Source organism: Corvus brachyrhynchos, unplaced genomic scaffold (assembly GCF_000691975.1).
Source record: "Corvus brachyrhynchos isolate BGI_N302 unplaced genomic scaffold, ASM69197v1 scaffold178, whole genome shotgun sequence".
Classification (NCBI taxonomy): Eukaryota; Metazoa; Chordata; class Aves; order Passeriformes; family Corvidae; genus Corvus; species Corvus brachyrhynchos.
In genome coordinates this window covers 414460-437947 of record NW_008239304.1, presented here as the reverse complement: position 1 = coordinate 437947, position 23488 = coordinate 414460, and the positions used below count along the sequence as shown (strand labels likewise).

The 23488-nt window shown below is 35.8% G+C and overlaps 1 protein-coding gene across 11 annotated transcripts in view; it reads right to left on the bottom strand.

The window, feature by feature from the left end:
* NEK1 (NIMA related kinase 1) overlaps positions 1 to 23488 on the bottom strand; it is a 51713-nt gene that overhangs the window by 9287 nt on the left and 18938 nt on the right. For 3 of the 11 annotated variants that reach the window (XR_001864114.1, XM_017740628.1, XM_017740627.1), the window contains 19 exons: positions 22015 to 22193; positions 21801 to 21932; positions 18458 to 18560; positions 15464 to 15547; positions 14839 to 14922; positions 14246 to 14338; positions 13109 to 13204; positions 12445 to 12618; positions 10930 to 10995; positions 10613 to 10844; positions 9382 to 9534; positions 8537 to 8722; positions 7825 to 7945; positions 7535 to 7617; positions 6404 to 6618; positions 4074 to 4228; positions 2981 to 3192; positions 749 to 882; positions 335 to 467 (listed from right to left, as the gene is read on the bottom strand). Coding sequence is in view for 10 of the 11 variants with exons in the window: in XM_017740628.1 (XP_017596117.1) it covers positions 335 to 467; positions 749 to 882; positions 2981 to 3192; positions 4074 to 4228; positions 6404 to 6618; positions 7535 to 7617; positions 7825 to 7945; positions 8537 to 8722; positions 9382 to 9534; positions 10613 to 10844; positions 10930 to 10995; positions 12445 to 12618; positions 13109 to 13204; positions 14246 to 14338; positions 14839 to 14922; positions 15464 to 15547; positions 18458 to 18560; positions 21801 to 21932; positions 22015 to 22193 (2635 nt within the window). In the remaining variant the exon portion in view is untranslated. The remainder of the gene's footprint in view (positions 1 to 334; positions 468 to 748; positions 883 to 2980; positions 3193 to 4073; positions 4229 to 6403; positions 6619 to 7534; positions 7618 to 7824; positions 7946 to 8536; positions 8723 to 9381; positions 9535 to 10612; positions 10845 to 10929; positions 10996 to 12444; positions 12619 to 13108; positions 13205 to 14245; positions 14339 to 14838; positions 14923 to 15463; positions 15548 to 18457; positions 18561 to 21800; positions 21933 to 22014; positions 22194 to 23488) is intronic. The other 8 variants (XM_017740634.1, XM_017740635.1, XM_017740626.1 and 5 more) reach the window with 7 other exon arrangements.

Here is a 23488-nt window from a genome sequence, read left to right as displayed (position 1 = left end):
AAGTTTTGTTCTGGATTTCCACTTCCCCCTTCTGTGTAACTGTTGTACAGAAATTAAATAATTACACTGTACCTTTTGTAAGCCAATTATTGTTACAGTTGACTGTACATGTACATTCTGTTAAATCAGAGTGGTCAGCAAAGTCTGCCACATTTTGCTGCAGGAATAAAAATACCCTTTGTGGAAAATTTTAATTAATTTAACCAATCAAAGCACAGATATGTTCTATATTCTGTGATACTACGATGTTTTAGAAGTGTATTAGAACCTATATTGTATAGGACCAAGAAAGAACATAAGATGAGCCGCAACTGCCAGGATACATGAAGATTACCTTCTTGGTAAGCTCCATCTGCCATTACCAGGTGAAGTATTTTGGCATACAGGTGTTTGTGTTCATTTCCAAGAACAGTCTGAATGACGGTTGAACAAATATCAATATTTTCATCCTCATCTTCAAGTGTAACCTGGGGGGAAAGAACAAACCATGTTGCCAAAATTAAAATGGGTATAAAATTAAATAGTTCAAATTTATTAAATGCAATTCTTGGTTAAGACCAAAGTTCTTCTCTTTAATCCACCGTCAGGGCATTTTCTCTGTTAATATTTTAGTGTGCCAAAACGGAATAAAAGACTATAGAAAAAAACCTTTTACTCCAGTCACACAAAGCAATTAGTTAACTGGCAAAGAAAACAGTCCTAGGTACTTGTTTCTTAAAATATTTCCACTTGAGCTTATTCCACAAACCTTTATTTTCTCATAAACTTCAATTAATTTATCAAAGCCTATTTCCTGCTCCAGGTTATATCTCAACTCTTCTAAATGGCTGAAGATACTATCACATTCTTCACATTCACTGGCAATCTCTCCATCACTATTATCTAGAAAGAAACAAAACAACAGTAAAACCCCTTCAGTTTTCCTACATTCTTAATGTTGTTTCTAAGTCTCTAAAATAGATAACCTTTAAATGCAACCAAACAGATAAGCTCAGGAGCACTGGATGATGTTGGCAGATGTTCTGACAATGTGCAAGAAAATAGGAATAGTCTCTTTCTTCAAAAAAATCCCAAATGGGAAGTGTCCAGCTATCCCCTCTAAATCCCCACTCTGACAATTAGCCATAAGGGTATTCAGCCTGAAGGGATACAAAGTATGGTCTTAGAGCAGAATTTTAGTTAGCAAAGTAGGTCAAGTTTCATACCACCACTCTATAGATTTCTGAGGTGAAATTCATGAAGGGTTTGGCGGCTGTCCCACGCAAGGGAAAGGAGCTCGTTAATGAAGCAGCTGTCTTCTAGCAAAAAAATAAGGACACGTATGTTACCCATCCATTACTTTCTGCCCTGAGATGCATCTTGTTCCATGGAGCAAGTCTAAAAAAACCCCAGTATTAATTTAGCTACAGAGTTCCTCATTCTTTTATAAGGGCATGTCTGTTGTGTAGAAAATTAAGTATGCTGAGTGGTGCAATATGATACGGGAGAGAAATCAAGATAATTTTGCTTATAGGCAAAATTACAGAACCTTACAAAAACCTTAAAAATAGGTTTGTAACAGTAAAACATTAGGTAAATCTAACAAAAAAAGGATGTTTTAAAAAATACAAGACAGAATCCCTATGTAAAATCCCATTATAAAATGCAAGAAAAAATACTATCTTAAATAAGCATTGAAATTCAGAGAGAACTTGTCTACCAGGGAAAAACATACAACTTCTTACATTTCAGAGCATACACTATCAAACCTTTAAATAGTATTACCTGGTAGATCACAGACTTCGTGAGTTAGTATTAGAACTCTACTACTTACAATTCTTATATATGACTAGTGTAAGGTCTAGTCCTGACCAAATCACATCCTTCATTCAAGCATCAACAGTCAAATCAATAAGAAATTACCATTAAAATAAAAAGAAAAGTTGTATGTAGGTTAGAAACCCATTAGGTTATTTCTAATCCTCTATCTAATGTCTAGGTCTTGAGCAGATTTTGTCTCAAGTTCTATCTGTTACCCTTTTGAAGGCTGGCCTGCCTTCCTCCCTGCCCCAAAAATGAAACCTGCAATTCTTATGGAATATCTAGAAGGTAGGACACTGGTATTAAACACTAGCACTTGCAATAACAGCAGAATCACAGAAGCAGACAGTGTTGCATGTAACCAGCATATAACATCAGCACTGTCACAAAATTAAAGACATTAACTAAGTTTATTTTACCTTAAAATAATTCTTGGAATGTATTATACAGATAATATCTTACAGGTATATTCACAGATGTTGAAGTTGTTGAAAATTGTCTTCAATAAAAATTACACAAAAGCTATGTTTCAGATGAGTTACTGATCCTCTACAACTTTTTATAACTATATTTCTAAATGCACTTAATTTTACAGCAAAATACTTCTATTTCCACAGAATTTAAAAAACAGAACTGAGACTTCAGGACGTTGTGCATATCTAATGCAAAATGCTGAAAGCGGTAATTAATTTATCTGTCTCATTTTTATTCTGACTGCTTTAATGCCTAATTTTGGCTAAGGACAAGGTGAATAATTTCATGTTCCTTCTGACTGCCTGTTAAATTACTTAACTGTAATTTAAGCTGGATCCCAGATACTCCAGCCATGTCAATTGCTATTTCTTTTTCACACCTAAAGCCATGAATTATTCAAGACATACAATGCACTCTGTCTTTGATCTTCCTTGAAGCCAAGTTTTAGATAACTTAGAGAAAATGGCATTTACCATCACTGCCCAACAAACAGTCAAGCTTTAATTTGCAACATGGAATGCTGCTTAGATGTTGACCTTAACATTCAGAAAGTCTGACTATTATCTGATTTTTTTTACACTTACGTATACAAACTATTAATTAGAGCTTTACTTCATTACAAGTTAACAAAGCTAAAACATTATTCTGTGTTTGAATTTTTAACATAAATAAATAACTTATGAAACAGGTGTAACAGAAATTATACCTGACTGCCATTCTTCATTAAGAGCACTTTCACTGCTGGGGTTATTTTCATCTGCTTCATCCAGCTCAGTACCATTTGTTATGCATTCCACGGCATTAGCCTTTAAAGTAGACTCCTCTTCTTCACTCAGTTCCTCACTAGGCTGCTCCCTAAGCAACTGTTCCATTGAATCCCGGAGATCCTGCAAATCTGTATCTGTCTCTCCAAACATACTAAAGGAATGTGATACAAAGTTTATATAATTAATACTTTACAAGACAAACCCTCTAGCAAGAGTTCATTTCTTTTGTTAAGCAGCAAACTGAAAAGCCAATCTAGCAGGAGGAAAAAAAAAGCCCAAGAGACAGCCTCCACCCTCCAGCCCCCCTCCCCCAGCTATTTGTGACTTCAGTCCAACATGACTACAGCATCGATACCATTGTATCATGCAACCACAGGGAATAAACAGATACCCAACAGTCTCATGAAAAGATAGTAAGTCCTCAATTCAACTGTATTAGTAAGATAATTTCAAAATCCTTGTAATTGTGCACTATTATAGAACCCTGGCAAGTACAACATTTTCAATCCAGATGAAAATGTGTCTGGAGCAAAAAAGACATCTAGATCTAATCAGAATAGATACACCAGACTATCCAAGCTGTGGGGAATAGTCAATTCCAGGGTCAGATTTTGAAGCCCCTGAAAGAATTTGGGGGACTTGAAGAACATTCTAATACAACAGTAGAGGAGATAAATCAGCAATATTCCCAGAACATAGAAAGAAAGGAAATATTCAAGAAATCTTTATTTCTAGAAGACCAATAGCAATCAACTCTGAGTTGCTTGAGCAAAATGCAAGTTGCAGACGCCAGACAGAATAGCACCTTGGATGGATTTTGGGAAGGAAATTCAGACAGCTATTGTATACAGTATACCCCACTGGCTTCTCAATTCTCTGGAAAAAGACTTAAAGTAAATGATGATTCAATACAAAATTTTAAAAATCTGGGTTAAAACCCCATGCTGGTATAGTGTGTATAACAGTATCTAACCAAAAACATTCTTGATCCAAGATGGCTCTTAAAATACTTGATAAACTTGATACACTCACATATCCTCAGAATCAGAGGGTCCTTCTTTGGCTTGCTCATCTTCCGTATCATCTGTTTCAAGATTATGCTGATGCTGCACATCTGCTACACTGGGAACATCAACTAAAGTTCTGTACAATTTGTAAAGATCTGGGAGTGAACATGTTCTCAACATCTACAAAGGCAATAGAAAGCCTGCTTGGTAACAATATTAAAGACAGTTTGAGTTTACAGAATACTTTAGAATGACATTCCTTTTTTTGTTCTTTTTCATTTGAAGGTAAATTTAAAAATAACAATGTGTCCAGCACAGATACTCTAATTGTTGAAAATTTGACATATTGACTTTTACCTCTCAGTTAAAAGGAAAGCATTCCTCCTGCTTCTACGGGTTACAGTGACTGAAAAGCTAAGAACATCAAGTGACATACAGCTCCTGGTTTTGTGCTGATTTGTTCACCACCTTGACAGCTAACTAAAGGAACCCTAAAGCAGATAAATAATATATATACAATTTTTTACAATGTATTTGTGTCAATCACTTCTCGTTAAGACCATTTTAAATAGCTGACAAAGGAGTAAGTTTTAAAATGACACTTTATTATTTTTGTAGGTTGGTCACTGAAAACAGTAACTTTTGTTTATGGTGTATTTCAATGCAGTTTCATAGCATTGCCATCAAAGGAACAATTTCAAGGTCCATTTCAACCTCTACTATGAAAGTGAAGGAACAATTAGAAAACTGACCTTACCCTGTATTTGAAAGTTCCCAAGTATTTTGAAAAATGCTTCTGTTCCTATTAGCTTACTTCTGTTAGCCTACACACAGGACATGAACTCTGTCTACCCTGCTCCCTGCTAAAGGTTTCCATAGTTTCTGGGTGAGAGCTGCAGCAGAAGTGTATTTGGGAAATTCCAGAAAGTTACATTGCCCAGAAGTACTGAATATCCTCTTGCTGCAACCAAATGAGGAAAGGGAATGCGTTGCTCTCTGTCATCAAGTCTGCTGCAGCAGTAACAACACACCTGCTGCATTTCTCCAAGCTCTCTGCCCCTCCAGTCTGTGTTAATGAAGCTGTGTCAAACAATTCTGGCCAAAACACACGCCAAATATGTAGTAATAAGTGACATACTGAAGCACTTCATACAGGTGCACCAGAGAACTCCATCATAAAGCATAGCCACTACTTTCTCAATCAGATAAGGTGCAAAGAATGTTCATCTTCTCCCTACTCACAAGTTACATTTTCTGTAATCATTGTACAACTCCCAGATTAACAGCTTCATAAACTAGGTGAGTTGATAATAGACTAACCCTTGAGAAATGAAAATGAGAGCAAAAAATCCATTTCTGTGAATATATGGATCTGTGAATTTTTTATCACAGATGCAAACAGCACTATCCTTGATTATTATGCTTCCTAGCTATGCATCAACCAATAGCCACTACTCAATATTCAATTATTCATCAATAGTGCAACTTCATGCACTCACAAAAAAAGACTGGGAGTCAAAGGAAGAAACATTCTTTCTTATGTAGCATTGCACCACCTAGGAAATCCTTTTCTACATAACAACTAAATGCAATGCAAGCATGCCTGTTTCCAGAGACCTTGGCACTGTTGTTTCTCCAAAAAGCAGTGGCTCTTTCATGCACTTTCCACTTGGAATTACATGCAATACTTGCCTGGATTATAAAGAGTCTGTTTCATCTACTAGTTTCATAACACTTCTTAACATATTTTAAATCTGTATCAAAACCACGTTCCACCACCCTATGCTCATTTCAGAGTGTGAGCTGCAACTCAACCCTATGTAGCTGGTCAGGAAATGTCTTTAAGAAACCAGTTACTTCCATTCACTGTTCTTCAGGCTTTCTGCTTCACAACAAGAAGCTATTATGGTAGGTTAAATCCTACAGGAAAAAAAATCACTTGGTTGGCAGAAATGACAAGATAGCTTTGCTGCCCTGTTCAGTGATTATGTTTATGATGGCAAGGTAGTAACAATTCTAAAAAGAATGCACAAAAGGGAGAAAGCAGGTACGGCAAATTAGAAATGTCTTCATAAACTCCCTCAGTTATGTCTCAGAGAAAGGGCGGAATGCCTTCACAAACACCTGGAACACAGAATGCTGAATGGTGAAACCAGAGACTTTCACTGCTGCATGAGACTTGCTGATACCATGAGCACAGTGCAGTCAAACTACAGGGAAGACATGGCTAGACAGATGCAAACACCTCCTGAAAGAGTTGTGCCATCTGTTCTGGCCTCATTCAACTTCAATAAGAAAGTAAGAATAATACTATAGAAAAAAAAAAAGTATTTCTTTTTAGCTTTTTAAACTTGCCTTTGGGTCGTTTGCATCAAAAAGTCCTGTAGAAAGTCCAATCAACAATGAGCTTTTGCCTTTATTTTTTGGTGATATGGAACGTGAACGAGGTACAAAAGACTCTTCCTGTGAAGACTGAGCTGACAGAACTGGTGAGGCTGTTGGTACAGCTGTGGGCTGTATTACCCTCTGGAATAAGGGTTCAGCTTGCTGAGAGTCACTGGAACAAGTTTCTGATGTGGTAAAACAAAGCTTGTTACAAATCTAACTAGATTAAAACCCCAAGACACTTAAGGAAACGGTAACTAATGTGAATAAAACTAATTTCTGTTATGCAATTAGAGGGAAAAGTAGATAGCACTTTAAAAGTCTTAAAATATTTTTGATTATTTTAGTAAATACCATTATAATGTGACATTTTCCCATTTTAACTTTTGGAGAATATACAACCTTCAGCTATAGCCTGTTCTGTTCTCATGCCTTCTGTTTTCTCATTATCCAATCCTTGACTGATATTATGTCATCCATTTTCACCTGTTGCTTATTACCTTATATATTTCTTCAAAGTTATCTCAATATAATTTGCCCAAACAGGGGGAAAAAAACCCATCCACTTTGCTTAAGGCACCCATAATTTGATGCAAGAGTATCACCAATGATACTTGATAGTATTGCCAGTTTCTGAAGCTACTTCCCAGACCTCCAAGAATAAGCAATTCTTCTATACAATAAAGATAAAAGATTGTCATTAGGAACTGTTTAAAACATTGAGCTGCAGCTCAATATTAATTTGAGATATGTATTAACAAAGCAACACTTCTATTAAGTAAATCATCAGATCTCATAACATCTTAAATAGTCAATTGAAAAAGCTGTAACATTCAGAAAATTGACATCCACTTTCAAGTGTCGGTATGGGCCACTGTCCTGTTCATCTATACACAGTGTAGCTTTGATGTAACATGTTTTCTTCCAAAGTGGCAAACATAATACCCCCAATTTGTCTTCCTAATCCATCAGAAAATTCCTTTTTAGAAGTAAGAACTGAAGAAGCAAACAAAACCTCACTCTTTTGGGGTTAATGAAATGAGAAGGGATGGCTCAAGCACCCCGTACTGCCAAGCCATGGAACACGAGACTTGCACTGACCTGCTGAAGCTTCCTTTTGTGATTGCACCTTGTCCAGCACTACTTTCTCCGAAGCTGCCTCATTCATTCCATCATGTTGTGCCCTATTATAACACATCACATCAAGGGGAAAACACCATGCAAAAAATGGTCATTAGTCTACTGAAGTCACCAAGTGCAGTAAAACTAACACAGCAGCAAGCAATGAAGCTTTAGCTTAGTGTAACATTTTAACTGACATGTCCAAAAAAAACCCTCAGATAAAGCTCAGTTTTTTGAAATGGAGAGAGAGGTCAGAAGAGAGTACTTACGTATCCTCTTTCTCTTTTACCCACACTTCATTAACAGTGATAGGAAACTCCTTATTCTCCTTACTCTGGCGCATTTTATCTTCCAATTCTTCCAACATCTCTGCTTCCAAATCATCAGGCTCTAAAATTAATAATTATTTACCATATTAAAAATTAATCCCAACCAAGCAAAAAGATGGGGGAGTATACATTTTAAGATTACACTTAAATCCTTCAGCTATAATAATTTTCTGTGTTTTTCAGAAACAGCAGAAGTTTTGTAATCCCAGAGCTAAACGTTTTGGTTCTTTTCTGATACCAGAAGAGTATCTTAAGGCTCCAATGAACTGTGTCTTCTAAAAACCTCAGTAACATGCCCCCAGAGATCAAAAGGATGCTGGTATCATATAGGGGAAAAGATTACAGCACAATTGATGGGGAGAAGCAGACCAAAACCCCACCAAATTAACAATAAAAAATTTGAAGCACTTAAGAATTCTATTTGTACTCAGAAGTTTTCTATAAGCAGACAAAAAATGTTTCTGGAAATTTACCAAATACATTACTGAATCAGTTACAATACAGGCATAGAAAGCACCAGGCCCTACCTAAAATGTGTTAATAAAAAACTGCCCATTACTTATGGGAAGATATGAAAGTATACAGGATCATTCCTCCCCTTATTGCATTCAATAAACAGATTGTAATTAGAATTATTGATGAAATGAGTTACCATCCAGCATAACAGGTTTGCTCTGCACGAGGGTGGGTCCAGTTCTTTGAGATTCTTCTGGTACAGTCACGACAGGCTTTGTAACACCATCTGGTGCTGAAGACTGAGCTCCAACAGGAGAAAAAGCCTTCTCTTCCTTCTCCTCCGATGAAGACTGATGATCTCCTTCAAGAAGTTCTGCAGTACCTAACAGAAAATGATTCTATTATTTAAACAGTGCTTCGCCATGTTTGGATAACAAACTCCAGTGTGGCTAATAATGTAAGTTGGGAATTTTTGTTTCTTTAAAGGAAAACAGGGGGGAAAAAAAAGTTTGCATGCTTTTAGTACAACTATTATAAAGAAGAAAGCCAGAAATATCAAAATTTTAATTTCATATGTTACATTATCCTTAGTACAAGTTTATATTTGGAATAAACATAAGTCCTTTCGTCCTTAGAAAGGACAAAGGGCACGAGTTGACCAGAAAAAAAAAAAATTGATTGATATGATAAGTCACATGCTGACAACAAGGTTGCAGGACACATCTAATACAATATTCAGATGATGATATCCTTTCAAAAAGTAGGATTGTTTTTCTATTAAAAAGCAAAGTTTAAGACTTTTCAGCAAAATGAAGATCCTTTCCTTTCAGTACATCCTGGTCAATTTCTTACCACTTCACTGAGTTTTAAATATTTTGGTGTCCTCTAGTATTAGCTTGTGCTTACATTCAGAACTGAGGCAACACCCAGAAGTAGAAAACAAGAGAGAATATAAGAATATGCTTCTATTACTTCAAAATTTTTCTCAGTAGATAAACTGTCACTGCACTTACAGTGCAGATAATTACCCGCTGTGCTTACCATTTATTTCATCTTGTTCCTCAAGTATGTCAGTTTGCAGCTGCAGCTCTGCTTCTCCTAGGATCCTCAGAACTGAATCAGTGGGACTTTTTCCCCAGACTTTCCTGTGAGGTTCACCAATATCTAACTTAATTACTTCCCCCAGAGTTTGACCTGTTAGGACACAAACATAAAAACTTTTCTGAATTAGAAATTTTTATTCATTTTTTATATAATGAAAAAATCAAACACAACCTCCACAAAACTAAAACCTACAAAGGCTACAAAGCCAGAACTCATGTCACCTCACCCCAAATCAGACAGCCTAAAGACTGTGCTCATCTAGAGTTTTTCTTCTGCCAATTCCAATCACTAACAGGAGTTATTCAATATCAGTTGACATATGCAGCTTAATAGCAGCAGCAGCTCTTTTCAGAAGTTCACGCACTCCAAAAGAAAGCAGTATGAGAAATGTTTAACTGTGGCATGGAATGGTCTTGAACTTTACCTGAAATGGTAAACTAGAAAGTCTCTTGTCTTGCTATCCTTTGACATTTATTTCTGTTATTTCTCTCTCCAAAGAAAACAGGATATAAAGCAACAAAGAAAAACAGAGCAAAGGAAGTTTCTTATCTTCTAACATTCTAGCCCTATAAAACTACTAGGCAAAGGTGCAACTGTCACATTCTCAATGATTATTTATTTCTAAAATGTGAAACAGACTTTTAGTAAGACATACTGAAACCAGGAAAAACGGGTTCCAACCAAAAGCCCAGAGAAGGCAAATAGAAAATTTGGAATGACAGTCTTGATTTAAGAAAGGAAAAAGCTAAGAAGGGCTCAATAGAAGTAACAGATAAAAACTGAGAAAAAACCTTTTTTTTTCCTACTGATAACAGGATTTTCAAGCTAAGTAAGAAACTTTCATATATTTTAAATGCTTTTTATTCTTTTCATTAAATTAGTGCCTATTTAAAAGACACCTACAAAGAAAGTAACCATGCATTTACTTAGGTAACTGTTGTTGAAATGATGAAATTATTTACTCAATCTCCTACAGGCCATTTAACTACTCAGCCCGTGCCTTATCCCTTATTTAAGGGAATACATAACCATCTGCTTTTTAGAAGCGAATGACACACAACTGATAACAAGATAATAACAATAAAGAATACTTGCTTTATAAAAACAAACACTACGCATGGCAAACTGATTTACTAATACCATGGTGACAAACATAAAAAGTACTTACACTCTGTTCCAGAGAGAGAATCTTCCATTGATAACTCAGCTAGAGGAACGACCAACTCAGATGCCCCAGGTTCCCATTTTTTGCGATCTCCCAGAGGTGGCTGGTCACCCTGTTGTTCCTTATGATCTTCAGATCCAGCTGATTCAGAGATATTTTTACACTCCTGTTTTCCTTTCTCATCTTCTTGAGCCTTAAGGTTTTGATTTAATCTCCTCAGAATGTCTCTCTTATTCTGAAAGAAGGACCAACATATGCCACTTAAAATAGTGCCTTTCTTAAAAGGATGCCTAAATGAAACTGTATATAATTTGACATACTTGTATTGCAAAATCTGGCTTTTTTATTTCCTCCTCAGATTCCTGGACAGCAGTTACATGTTCATCCTTTAAGTCCAAGAAGCATGAAATAGAAAGTAGAAGAACACGTCAGAAAAAAAATTATCTTGAGAATAGTAATAGACACAATCTAAAACCTTTCCAATGACAACTGCAGGTAGACTGAAACAGAATGCTTGATTATTCAGTTTTATTCTGTCCCAAAGACAGAATTTCAAGGGCACCTTCCATCTTTGAACCATTCACTATCTGAAAGTGATAAGCAAATGAATCACTCCATTTGGACAGACAAATGAGATTTCAGAGCATGAAACATGTAGAGATAAAGCCAGATATGGCCTCTACAGCAAGATGCCACCAAATTTCTATGCTACAAATGAGTAATTCTAGAAGAGAACCAAAAAAGTGGCAAGCACAGAGTCAAGGATAATCTGTGAAGAAAAACAGAAGGGAAAAGAGACAAGTAATATGTAAATAAGCAAACTACCTATTGAAGGCAAAAATGTAGAATTTATAATCAGAGTACAAGGCTCGTATTCTCCATCTCCAATTGCTCTGTGTGCTATTTTTCAGTCTATTATAGTCACTGTCCTGCGTTACTGTGAGACAAACTGTCCACGTGGAAAAAATATGCTAATGACTTAAGTATTTGTCCAAACATGATTTATTTTTCCAGCTATCAACTGATATCTTTCAATGTATTACATTTTATATATACTCTTCAGTATAAGTTTCATTATATTCCCATACTCATAGCTTTCAGGGTTGAATACAGTATGAAGTACTACAGTACACTGAAAACTAGAAGCAGTTTAGGTAAAAATACAAAAGCTAGCATTCAAACTAACAAAGATCATGTTAAAAATTTAAACTGTACAAGGTTACACTCATCTGCTCTGTTTCACAGTTGTAACATAAAGCAATTGAGGTAAACATGTAAGTATTTACAATATCAGGACCGAGAGTGTGGAAAATAGAAATCAGGAGGCTCTTTTAGATAAGAAGAGACGGCACTAATAGATTCGAGAATCTTATGCTTTGTCCTCTCTGTAATATTTAGCACACTCAAGCTCACTGAAAACAATCAATCATTAATATAATGTAGTCCTATCATTCAAAATTTATTTGCTCACTTCCACCAAGTAACCAACTCATTAACTCCTCTCTTCAAGAGGCTGATGAAAATTCTGGAAGTTAATGTCTTCCACTAAACATGACTGCCCTGATCAAAATGGAAACTGCAGCCTGGGGTTCATCATAAGCCATTTTGTTCAAAACATGAGTTTCAGTTTCAGCACACAGATGTGTTTCAACAGCTTCCAAGCTTTGGTTTCTTTTTACATTTTTTTCTTTTTTTTTTTTTTTAATTTCTTTTCCCTAATTAGAAGCAACAAATGACCTTAACAATTTTTTTCTACCTAACCTATACATTTTTTCTAAACATTCTCTTTCCAATCAGTATTTATGACACTTTAGCCTCTAAGCAAAAGTACCTACCACACCCACTTCCTTCAAAGCAGAAGTCATTGAGATGACAGGTACACCAGGCTTCACTGGAAGTTGTGGCTTAGGAAGAGCTGCTCCAGGCTCTTGTAGTTCATTCATAGGACTATGTTCTGTAGCTTCCACATGAAAAGGCACATTAGGATTCTTTACCCCTTTTGCAATCAGCTGTATAGATTCAATTAAAAAAATTTAAATCAAAAATTAACTTCAAGACTTTGCATATTAAACACAGTATTATCAATTAGGCTCATGTAATCCTTATAAAAGGACAACAATGCCACACATTCATACAAAAGACAACTGCCCACTGCACATCGGTTTGTCAGCTTCACATCCTGCTTTTTCTATATTATTACTAGTTGGACTGGTTGTTCCATAGCACACAAAAGTAAAAGAAGATAAAATACATTTTGGTCATTAACAGACCACTAATAATATAGTTGGGGTGATCCTAATGATTTTTAGATTTGATATTCTGAAGTCTTCCTGCAAGCATATCTAAGATTAGGCTTCTAATTAGGGAATTCTGACTGACACAAGACACTCTCTTCAATTTCAGAACTACTTGTCTTGAAAAATCACAGTATAGGATTTTAGTTATACTAAGATAGGGCCCTACATACTTTGACTGCATGTAACAGATTTACTTTCTTACATGTTCTTCCCAGGCTCTTTTCTCTCTTTCGTATGCTTCCTTTCTCTTTCGCTCCAACTGTTCCTTCAGAACTGCAGCACGAGCATTTGCTTGGGCCTACAGTAAACAACCAAAAAAAGGACCAACTTCAAATCATCAGCAACCTATTTAATAGAACATTTTAAGGAGGAGTATTCTTGGATTACTCATTTCCCTTTCTCTCACTACTGTACAGACTGTGAAAGGAGGACTCCACTGACAAAATCACCACACAAGTACAATAACTGATCTTCTATGCTGAAATAATGGCAACTCCTCAAAATTTAATTACAGTTCTTGATTTGCATGGTTGTAATTTTAGTGTACATAGTAATCTTCAACAAAGTAATGTAAAATTAGAATCTCTACTTAAAATTAGCTTTGAAGCCAAATGCATTAATCAAAAAATATTAAAAATTCAGTTTAAATTTCACCAACTCACTCAAACAGAAAAAGCTTCACTTGCAGTTTCACCTCTAGTTTTCAGGTTAGGCGTAAGGTTAGCTTGTTTTTACATTGTACTTTGCAGATGATGGGGGAAAAAAATCATAGAATAGGTAAGAGCAGTATCTGCCATGTACAGTACTATAGAAACAGTTATTAATATAAAACCACCACATGGAACAAAGTTCTAATAAAACACATGATTTCTGTGAAATGCATCTGTTTTAAGTATGATTCATCACAGGGTTATATAGCTCACATTCCAATCCACATGTAGCCCATGTCAGCCTATGTAAGGAGTTTTGCCTTCCTTTATTCTTTAAGTAAAATAAAGCTGTGATCTATGGTACATCTTCCTTACCCTTTCAGTCTCAAAATGCTATTTTAGTTATACCATTTGCCATTAGGACTACAGCTACCCTAGAGATAAATCTCAAAGGCCAGAATAGGGAAAATCCTTGACTTGCAAGGATGGACTACACGATGTCTCGGTGTGTTTTAAAATCACCAAGATAAAGCAGTTGAACAGAGTTGTTTCCTCAATACAGTTAAACCCCCCCACCCCTTGTAGTGGATACATGAACAAACGATAGCAAAACGAAATGTAAGAAAATTCATGAGATATAAAACGTCTTTGACAACAGTAACCTCCATCTCCTCCCACTCCACACTTACCTTCTGTGTTTCTATCTTTTTGCGTTTCAGTTCTGCTTCCTCACTGGAGTCTTGCCCATCAGAACTGGCAGCTTCATTCTGCAAAGTAAAAGTCTTCAGGGAATTATCGTCAGTTCATGTATTTGAAAGCTGAGTGATATGAGTGCCTACTCAGAACTTTTTAATTGACTGTATGACTAACATGGGTCAGTTTCACTAAGTAACTCCTTGCCTAAATGCAATGTCTGCTTGGACAGAGCTTCATCTCTGAGATTTGGTGCGGTTTTTGTTTATTTGTTTGGTTTTTCAGGGAGGATTGGTTTTAAAAAATATGAAACCTTGATAGGTCAGGAAAAAAATAATGTGCCTCTTGTTGCTGGAAAAGTGGCCTAACAATGTTGGGCTCTCACCTGTATCACTGCTGCATGTTCTGCAGGTGAGGTACACAAGAAAGGTTTGACGCTCTAGAATTCCAGGTTTTTTTCACAATTATATGCTGTCTAAAATATATGTCTCTATATAAAACTGCCTAGAACAAAAGTCTTTCACCAGGGATAAAAAAATACACCCCACAATCAACTTTGATAAATATTTAAGATTCTTTTTCAACCAACCTTATCTCCACGAAGTTTTGCTCTAATCTGTTGACGTTCATTAAAGTTTTGTAGCCGGATCTGTCTCAATCTTGCCAAATATTCCTAAGGCAAAGAAATGAAACAAGTTTCAGCTCTATGGAAACTCTCTCCAGTATGGTTAACTTAAAATATATCAGATTCCACAAAAAAATAAGATGGGTGAACCACTCCCCAAAACTATTGTTATCACTTTACTAGCATTTACTAACCTCCAGAAAAATTCTCATGTAATGAAAAGAAAGAAAATAGGAATGTACATTTCCCAGTATTAATTATAACTACAGTTTATACTGCTGAAAGCTCAGAAAGGCTGTATTTATCACAACAGCATTAGGATATAGTGATACCTATATGTATCAAATTCAAGAACCTCTTTGAGACAGACTGATGTACAGAACTATAATTTTGATTATTTTAAAAACCAAAACAATTAAACACACCCAAACTTTCATACATTAACAGTAAATTATTTCCTAGAAATTTAGAATTTAAGTCCTTTAATTTTGTTACACAGATGGAACCATGCAGGGAAACTGGGCACAGTCAAGGGCAAAATAGTGTAATTTTTGTGATGAGCAAAGTGGCAAACATGCGGCAAGCATACCTCTTCCTCCTTGTTTCTGGATTTCCTTCCTCTTGCAGAAATGGACCTGCCTCCATAGGTATCTGCCACGTTTTGCAGTGTACCCTGTTTGCCATTTAATGGTATCAAATTTAAGGTGGCTTGGGCAGAAAAATTATCTGCTTTATCCAATAAGTGTTCACTTATAAGAAACCAAATCCATCAAAGATCTGCAGATGTTCTGAAGTTAACCAGTAAGCCTTTTTCACTTACATAAAACATATGACAGCAATAACTAAAAATCCTGAGTAGCCAAAGAGAGAGATAAGAGCTCTAAGAATATAGTTGCCTTCTTCCCTCAATTCTGATTTTTCCCATTTTATATTAGAAAACGTAAATTGTGATGGGCATGAGTTTTCTGCATCTGGATTATATAAAAATGGTGGCACAGGGTTGGGATTTCTGCCATTGCTGAGACAAGCCTAAAATAAAAAGTGGAATCTTTTTATGTTCTTAGATCAAGGTTTTTTAACAATGATGACTCAAAAATCTAATAAAGCATTTAAATATATGCATTACACCTAACAAGCTGTGCTAAATGTCTTATACACATGCAGTGTATACACCTGGTTCATGTGATGTCCTCTGTGACCTGTCACCAAAAGGATTTCAACCATTAAAAAAGTTCTGTACAGAACAGTACAAGAATCATTTAACTCCATGTTTTCTGCTTGGATTAAAATAAAAAATACATGAATTAATTTACTAATGATATACCACAAACCTTTGCTGAAGGTTAAAAATTCCTTGATTTGTTAGTGCAACATACAATAAAGACAGCAAGCATACATACATGTGATAGACCTTCTGCCTTATAAAATGGCAGGGGCTTTAGCTTTTGCATGCTTGCGTGTAGACAGCCATCAGTAAGTAAATACTCCAGTGAAGTTGAATCCAAATATTCTGGTTAAATAATCTCTCAGATTGAGAAAAATTAATAGCTCAAGGAAGTAGCACATTACTGCACTTCTTTGGTTTAGTGATGAGGGGATCAGAGAACAAATTAAAGGAACCATTTTGTGGAAGAGTAGTTCCTATACATTCATGAGGGCTCCATGAATGCTGGTTTCAGCTTCACCATTAAGCCATATAAAATGGAAAGGAATATTTTCCATATCCATCTTTTCAGAAAATACTTGTTTTTATTTTTAACATTTTAATACGCATTCCTGAGCTTTACAAAAGCTTACTGGCACTACTGAAGGAATCTCATTGTTCTTTGTTCTAGCATTGAAGTTATTTTAGGCATTTCCATCACTGATGGCAATTTATATAACTGCTCTTAAGAAAGAAACTGGAAGCTAGATTTTTGAGAACTGATTTTCTTTCTTGTAGATTGTTAATTTTTCTCATCTGCCTACATTGAAATTTTCAAAGACCAGGACTCATGTTCTGCAATGCCACGCAGCTACAATGAAGTAGCAAATTAGGTCAGCAGCTGTCTTAAAAAACAGATGTCTGAAAGTATCATTGACTCAACTACTGAGTCAAATTTAGACTGTGAGTTGAAAATTAAAACTGACAGCAATTATATTTAATAGAAGCTGGGTAAATGAGTGCCAGTCATCAGAAAAAAGGCTGACTATTAGCTGATGATTTCTCCTTTCAGATCAACATTGTCCAAACAACAGTCCCATCCCAATATGAGAACAACTGCCAGCTAGTCAAATTATTGTCCTGCACAAATAGAAGGAAGCTGCTGATAAGTTCCACTTTCAATGGCAAATCCAGTAATGGATTTCATACCCTGGCTTCAAGCTGTAAGTTTGAAACATCTGGAAGTTACTTTTTTAGCTGTTCAGTAACCTCCCTGTTTTATTGTGGGAGCCATCTAAGAACAAAACATATAGGCTCATTGAACATACTAGAGAGAACTGAGAAACATTAACTTGAATAGTTGGGTATCTTGAATTAACTGATCTCATACATTGATATCAATGCCAACAAAGTCAAGAACAAAATGGACAGGTACTACTAATGACTTTTCCAAGAAAAGGCAATCTTAACAAGAATTGCTCATTTTTTTCAAAATTATTTACTGGTCTTGAAGGTTTTAAAAAACAGAATCATAGTTCTAGAGAGGAAGACTCGTATTTTAAAACATATATACTAATCTAAGGATACTTCACCATCAAAGCAGTGAATCAAAGTACCTAAGAATTGCTTACTGTAAGTGAAATAATCCCTGACATTAAGACCTGGCTGTAAATCATAATCTATCAGGTATAACTCAGGAGATGCTTCTATAGATCTGCAGCTGGTCTCATCTCACTCCTACTCCAGCACAGTCAGTTTAATTGCAGCAGCTGACAAAGATATTGTCACTCAACTGCATGTGAATAGTGCAGAGAAGCACTCGAACAGTAAAACCGTCCATGTTATCAAAACACATAGTCATTTCTAATATGTTTTAAACAAACTTCCTAAAAGCATATTGACTTTAGAACCATAAGCATAAAGAACATTTTATGACACTATCTTCTACTTAATTTCCAAAGAGTAAAGGTTTTATAAAGGTCAACATTGGCAAATACAGATGACTTTGTAATACCTTTTCAACAAGCAGACTGTGTTTTCCTAGAACACACTATTATGTGTGATAATTAGCTGTATCAGTTTAATGAAACCTCGTTCTAGGTTCAAGTTACTGTTTAACACAGCGTGTGATTTTAACCAAGACTCAAAAGTATAAACAGAAAAAAATGTAGATGAATGTTCTAAAATTCACAATAGCAAGTTAGACACATGCAAACAAAGATAATTTCCTATGTTAATAAGTTTAATGTAATGAGAAATGTACTGCACAATTCTGTTACGTTTTATTAAAATTAGTGACAAAATGCAGAAAACTTATATCCCATTCTCTCTTTTTTAACACTTAAGGAAATTTAGTCAGCATTTCACTTAAGATGCTACTTCAAAGACTCAAAAAGCATGCCGAAACAGTAATACACACAGGAACACCAGATTTCATACCATGTGTCCCTGAGCTCGAGCTTTGTTTTCCATGGCTTCTCTCTTTCGTTGCCAGAATTCTTCAACTTGCTTTGCTCTATCTGCAGCTATCCATCCTTTTTGCCTGAGTAATTTCAACACAGCAAGATGAAAGTCTCTGAAATATGACACTCTAAACACCACCACCTCCACTGCCCTCCCCCCCCCACTTATTCAAAATAAAACACACGGGAAAAAAAAAGTAACTTTATATGAGTAAGGCATCTTCAAAAAATGCCTTTCATCAGCCAAAATACAAGTCAGACATCCACAAAATGGAGGAAAATAGGCTCAGTAATTGAAAAGAACTATTAAAAAAATAAATCCAATACACTGTATTGTTGTCCTTCCAGATCCTTGTCATCAAAACAAAAATGAGTGTCAAAACACAATCTTGGTATGATTGTTTCTGAGAATGTCTCAGCTTGTTTCATTACTGTTATAATTCGTGAAAAAGAAGACTCCTTCAAGATTTCCCTTCAGAGATGAGCAAGAACTCATCACATGAGCCAATCAGCCTTTCAAGACTGTCCTACATTTGCACTAAAAGCTTCTACCACTTAGGGAATTAGTACAGTGCTACTATTCTCAGAGTGTTCTGGCAATTCCTTTTAGGGAATCTTAGGAGATTTTTTTTGCTTTCAAAGGGTCTGTGAAGGAATTTTCCTACCCTAGAATCAGCCATAACAAGATGATTGTTTTTTGACAAGTTTCATCCCAGGCCAAGGACCAGCTTGGGAAGACAAGAAGGCTACATTTAGGTTACCATAACTGAGCATCCTGCAACTGTCAATTTATAAGATCATAGAGGAACCAGATTCTGAAAAATTTGTTAGAAGTAGACTCAGAAAAGTTTTGTATTAAAAAAACCTGAAACACTGAGAAATGGTGTAAGATATTCTACAAATGGTAGAATGATGAGGCCTTTCCAAGCCTCCTTTAACTGAGGAGCACTGGGGGTTCAGCAACAGGAAGAAACTGGAATATGCTGATAGCAGTTAAAGAAAGAATCATTTTGCAATACAGTAAGCTCTAGTAATTTATAAATAATTAGCACGCTAATTAATATCCTTGCATTTTAATTTTTTGCCCCTCCAAAGCAATAAGGAAATGAAAATTTTTCCATATGCTACAATTCATTGAAAGGAAGACAGAGATAAAACCACTTTGATACAATAAAACAAACACTCTGAAAAGGAAAGACAATCCACAGGTGTTACTGGTAAAGAAACAAACGCTAATCTTTGTATACATATATTTGACTCACTACAAGATTTTTACTCTACCTTTTAATTACATAAGAGCTCAACTGGTGGATAATGAAATCTGTGCAAACCCCTGCCATGCAGCTGAAGTTTGTCACACATCATGAACATTGCAGTGTTGGAGGAGAGGTGCTTTCCAAAAAAACCCAAACCAAGACAGCCCTATTTGTCTCAAACCAAATTCACAGGAACATTTTGTTTCAACATTTTACGAACATTTAATGAAAATGTTTTTTCTTACTCTAAAGCTGAGTGATTCATTTTGCTAGAACATTTCAACTAGATTTCTTCTGGCCTGCACTTCTGCCTGAGACAATTTTTAAAGATTGTTGATGCTGAATATATTTAGCTTTACATTAGTGGTAGTACAATCAGAAAGACTTCAACTTGAAGATTTCTCAGCTTCTTCAATATATGCTCTAAACTGACTACCTTTAACAAAGTCCTTGTTATTTAAATTCCTTCTTTTAATGAAACATTATGCATGCTTATTTTGCCTCCAGCTGAAGGAATGAAGTACAGGACCGAAATACTGCTACACTGGCTATATTATAATAAAATTGCTTCTAGGTAAAATACAAATTCTTAACACTAAGATGCTAAGAAACAGCACCTCAATTTAAGACTAATAGTAATCCAGTTTATAAACAGAAAAAACCCCAATCTCTACCTATTTTGAAACTTCCGCACAGTGCTTTCATTGAGTGCTTCTGAGTTAACATACTTGAGAAATAGTGAATAGGTTTCTCTTCCCGATCTCCATGTTATTTATAATTTGCAGCACTCTGCTATAGTTTCTCTCAATTTTAATACATTTAAAACAGTTTATCCAGATGTAGACAAGTATCTAATATTTTCAAATGTACGAGTCAAACTGTTTCCTAATCTAGGCAAGATTTGGGGATTGTGCACTTTCTGAGAAGCACTGAGAATAAATAGAGGAGGAAATACATTAAAATACAGCTGGAAAAAAGATACCTTCCAGTACTGGGTTGTACCAGGAAGAACTTTAATTATCTCACAACAGCCCAACACACCATGAAGAATATAAAATGTACTTCAGAGCTTTCAGAATTGTAGTATCAGTGTTAAGCATGATGTATGTTATCGCTGCAAATTTTAAAATAATAAAAAATCTATAATTGCAAATACATATTCTATTAGAACATAAAATTGAATTAATTTAGTTTACAAGAACAAATGGTTTCTTTGGCCACTTCCTTTTCCTCACATTAACTCCATTTATTTCTTCCTCCATGGAACAGATCAATAGCTCTGAAGAAGTTTAAATAATGAGAGAGAAAATTTGTCCCTCTAGGAAAGTCAGTTGGTAATGTTCACAGTACTAAACTTCGAGAAAAATGGTATTTTCCCATTTACTAGTCACAACTGCGAAGAGAGCAAAGAAGTTTTGAAGAAGCTATTTGAAACAGTGAAAACATAAAAACAAAATCAGTACTTGTTTACAACCTTTTACATATAAAAAAACCCCGTTTACAGTAACTAGAATTAGATCTTCTAATTCACTATTTGAATACCAAATTAGAAGTTGCACATCATTATAGCACTTGGCATTCACATCTCAATGAAGAAAGCTCCTAGAAATTTTCCACCGATCAATAAACAGGAGCCAGCAATTCTGGGATCATTCTAGACACCTTCCAATACTACAGAGTCAAACACGTAGGTGCAGAGAAGGCAGTAAGAGTAATATGATGGGAGAAGGAAGCATCTTGTCAGGTAACACAAAAAGTGGAACGATGAACAAAGCAAAGGAGAAGGCTTATGTTGTTACCTGCAACCACATTAAGCCAAGAATTTTGTCTGAAAACTACTTTAGGTACATTTGCTTAGTAAACTATTTTTTGTGTTATTGGAGAAGCCAAGGTCTCCATTGGCTCTAAAAGAATTGTGGTCTGTGAGGGACTAACACACAAACAGACAGCACAATACCAATGGATAGAAGTGATTTTGAGACATGCCCAACTACTAAATGAAACCAGACACAGAACAAAAAATCTAACATGTAGGGACAGATTCATGGATTATCACAGTCCAACCTGTTTGCACTGGCTTGTTTAGACACCTCCTTCAATCTTTTCACTTTTTTCCTAACTGCACCAACATCAGGTAAATGGTGATGACCTGCAGGTCCCTTAGGAACTCCTGGACGTGTTCCAGGTGGAATTCCTCTGTAGATAAACACGTACAGCAACTTTCATTACTTTGACCTAAAGCAGAACACGTGTAACTTCTAACGCAAGATAGCCATACCTTTCAACAACTCCTCGGCCTTGTAGTTTCGCCCTCAACTTGGCTTCCCTCTCTTCAGCTACTCTAATGTTTTCCTTTTGCTGTTGCATCTGGTCAAAAATAGCATGATAGTGTTCATAGCGTCCTCTAGAAGACACAGGAAAAGGACCAACACCACCTCCACCGACATAATATGGTGCCTGGAAACCAAAAGGGGTAGGGTGGAAATCTCAAATACTGGTTTTAATAGGCTCTTCCAATTTTTAGCTCTTCAGCAGAGTAATAATATTAACATATTCTGCAACAATTCTAAATTGGTCCTAGTTTTATCCCTGGCATGCCCCTATTTTAACGAATTACAAGATAGATGAATTAATTTTTTTCTTCTGTTAGCAGTCCAGAATAAAACACCATTTTAGTTTCCTCTAAAAATAGTCTAGTTATACAGGAGCCATCTGTCACACATTTTGGAAGTCACTGATAACAACTCCATTGAAGTGTAAACAGAGATAGACAATATTACATGGCAAAAATCAAAGTTTTAGCAAAAAAAGTGATATAATTCCAACTGAAATACTAACAAGTGACTTGTAGCCAAACACCATTTTTTCATGAAGCTGGAAACAGTTGAGCACAGCTCTAAATTTGCTGAATGGCACTAAGTGCAGATTTATCTGAGAACCCCCATTGTCACCAACCTATAACTGGATTTCCATCACTTGAATTGAGATGCTTCTCTACTAAAGCTCAGATCAGGGGAACACCTACCACAAGCTATTGCTTTATGCAAATTATCCCTGTCATTCTCAAAGCATTAGAATTCCTGCAGAATTTTCATGTGAAAATAATGAAAAAAAAAATTTCAAGCCGCTGTGTACAGTAGTAGCCAAGGATGGATGCAGAAAATGTGAAACTGGCAAAACAAGGTTAAGGTTGTCAGCACATGCATAAAAATGTTCTCTTTACACCTGGGGGAAGCAGTCAAATAGCCCATGGTAGTAAATCTATGGAATTTGTTTTAACAGTGTCAATATTCCTTCCAAAGTGGTCTGAAGTATTTAATATAAAGTCAAACAGGTAAGTACAGATGTGACAGGTTTAAGATTGCCTATTTAGAAGGTCTTGAAGAGACTGTCTTTGACAATGGAATTTATCTCACATTCTGAGTTTCAGTTGCTCAATGCCCATCAATGGCTCCCCATAAGCCAGATGAGAGTACTAAATCCAGGCATTCAAACAAATATGCAGGTATACTGTTGGTCTGAATAAAAATAACTATACAAGAACTATAGTTTCTACAAATAGAAGGAAAAGTCTTACTTTAGACACTATTCAAGGTTTCATCTATCATTATTAGAGTTCAGTTTCCAAAATTGAAAGAAATACTGTGATCAGTCTCTAGGCAAATGATATGAAGCAAGTGCTCATCAACAGTCTGGAGGACAGTTACAACCCCTGCTAGAACCACAAACCCAAAGCCAAACCCTTGCCACCT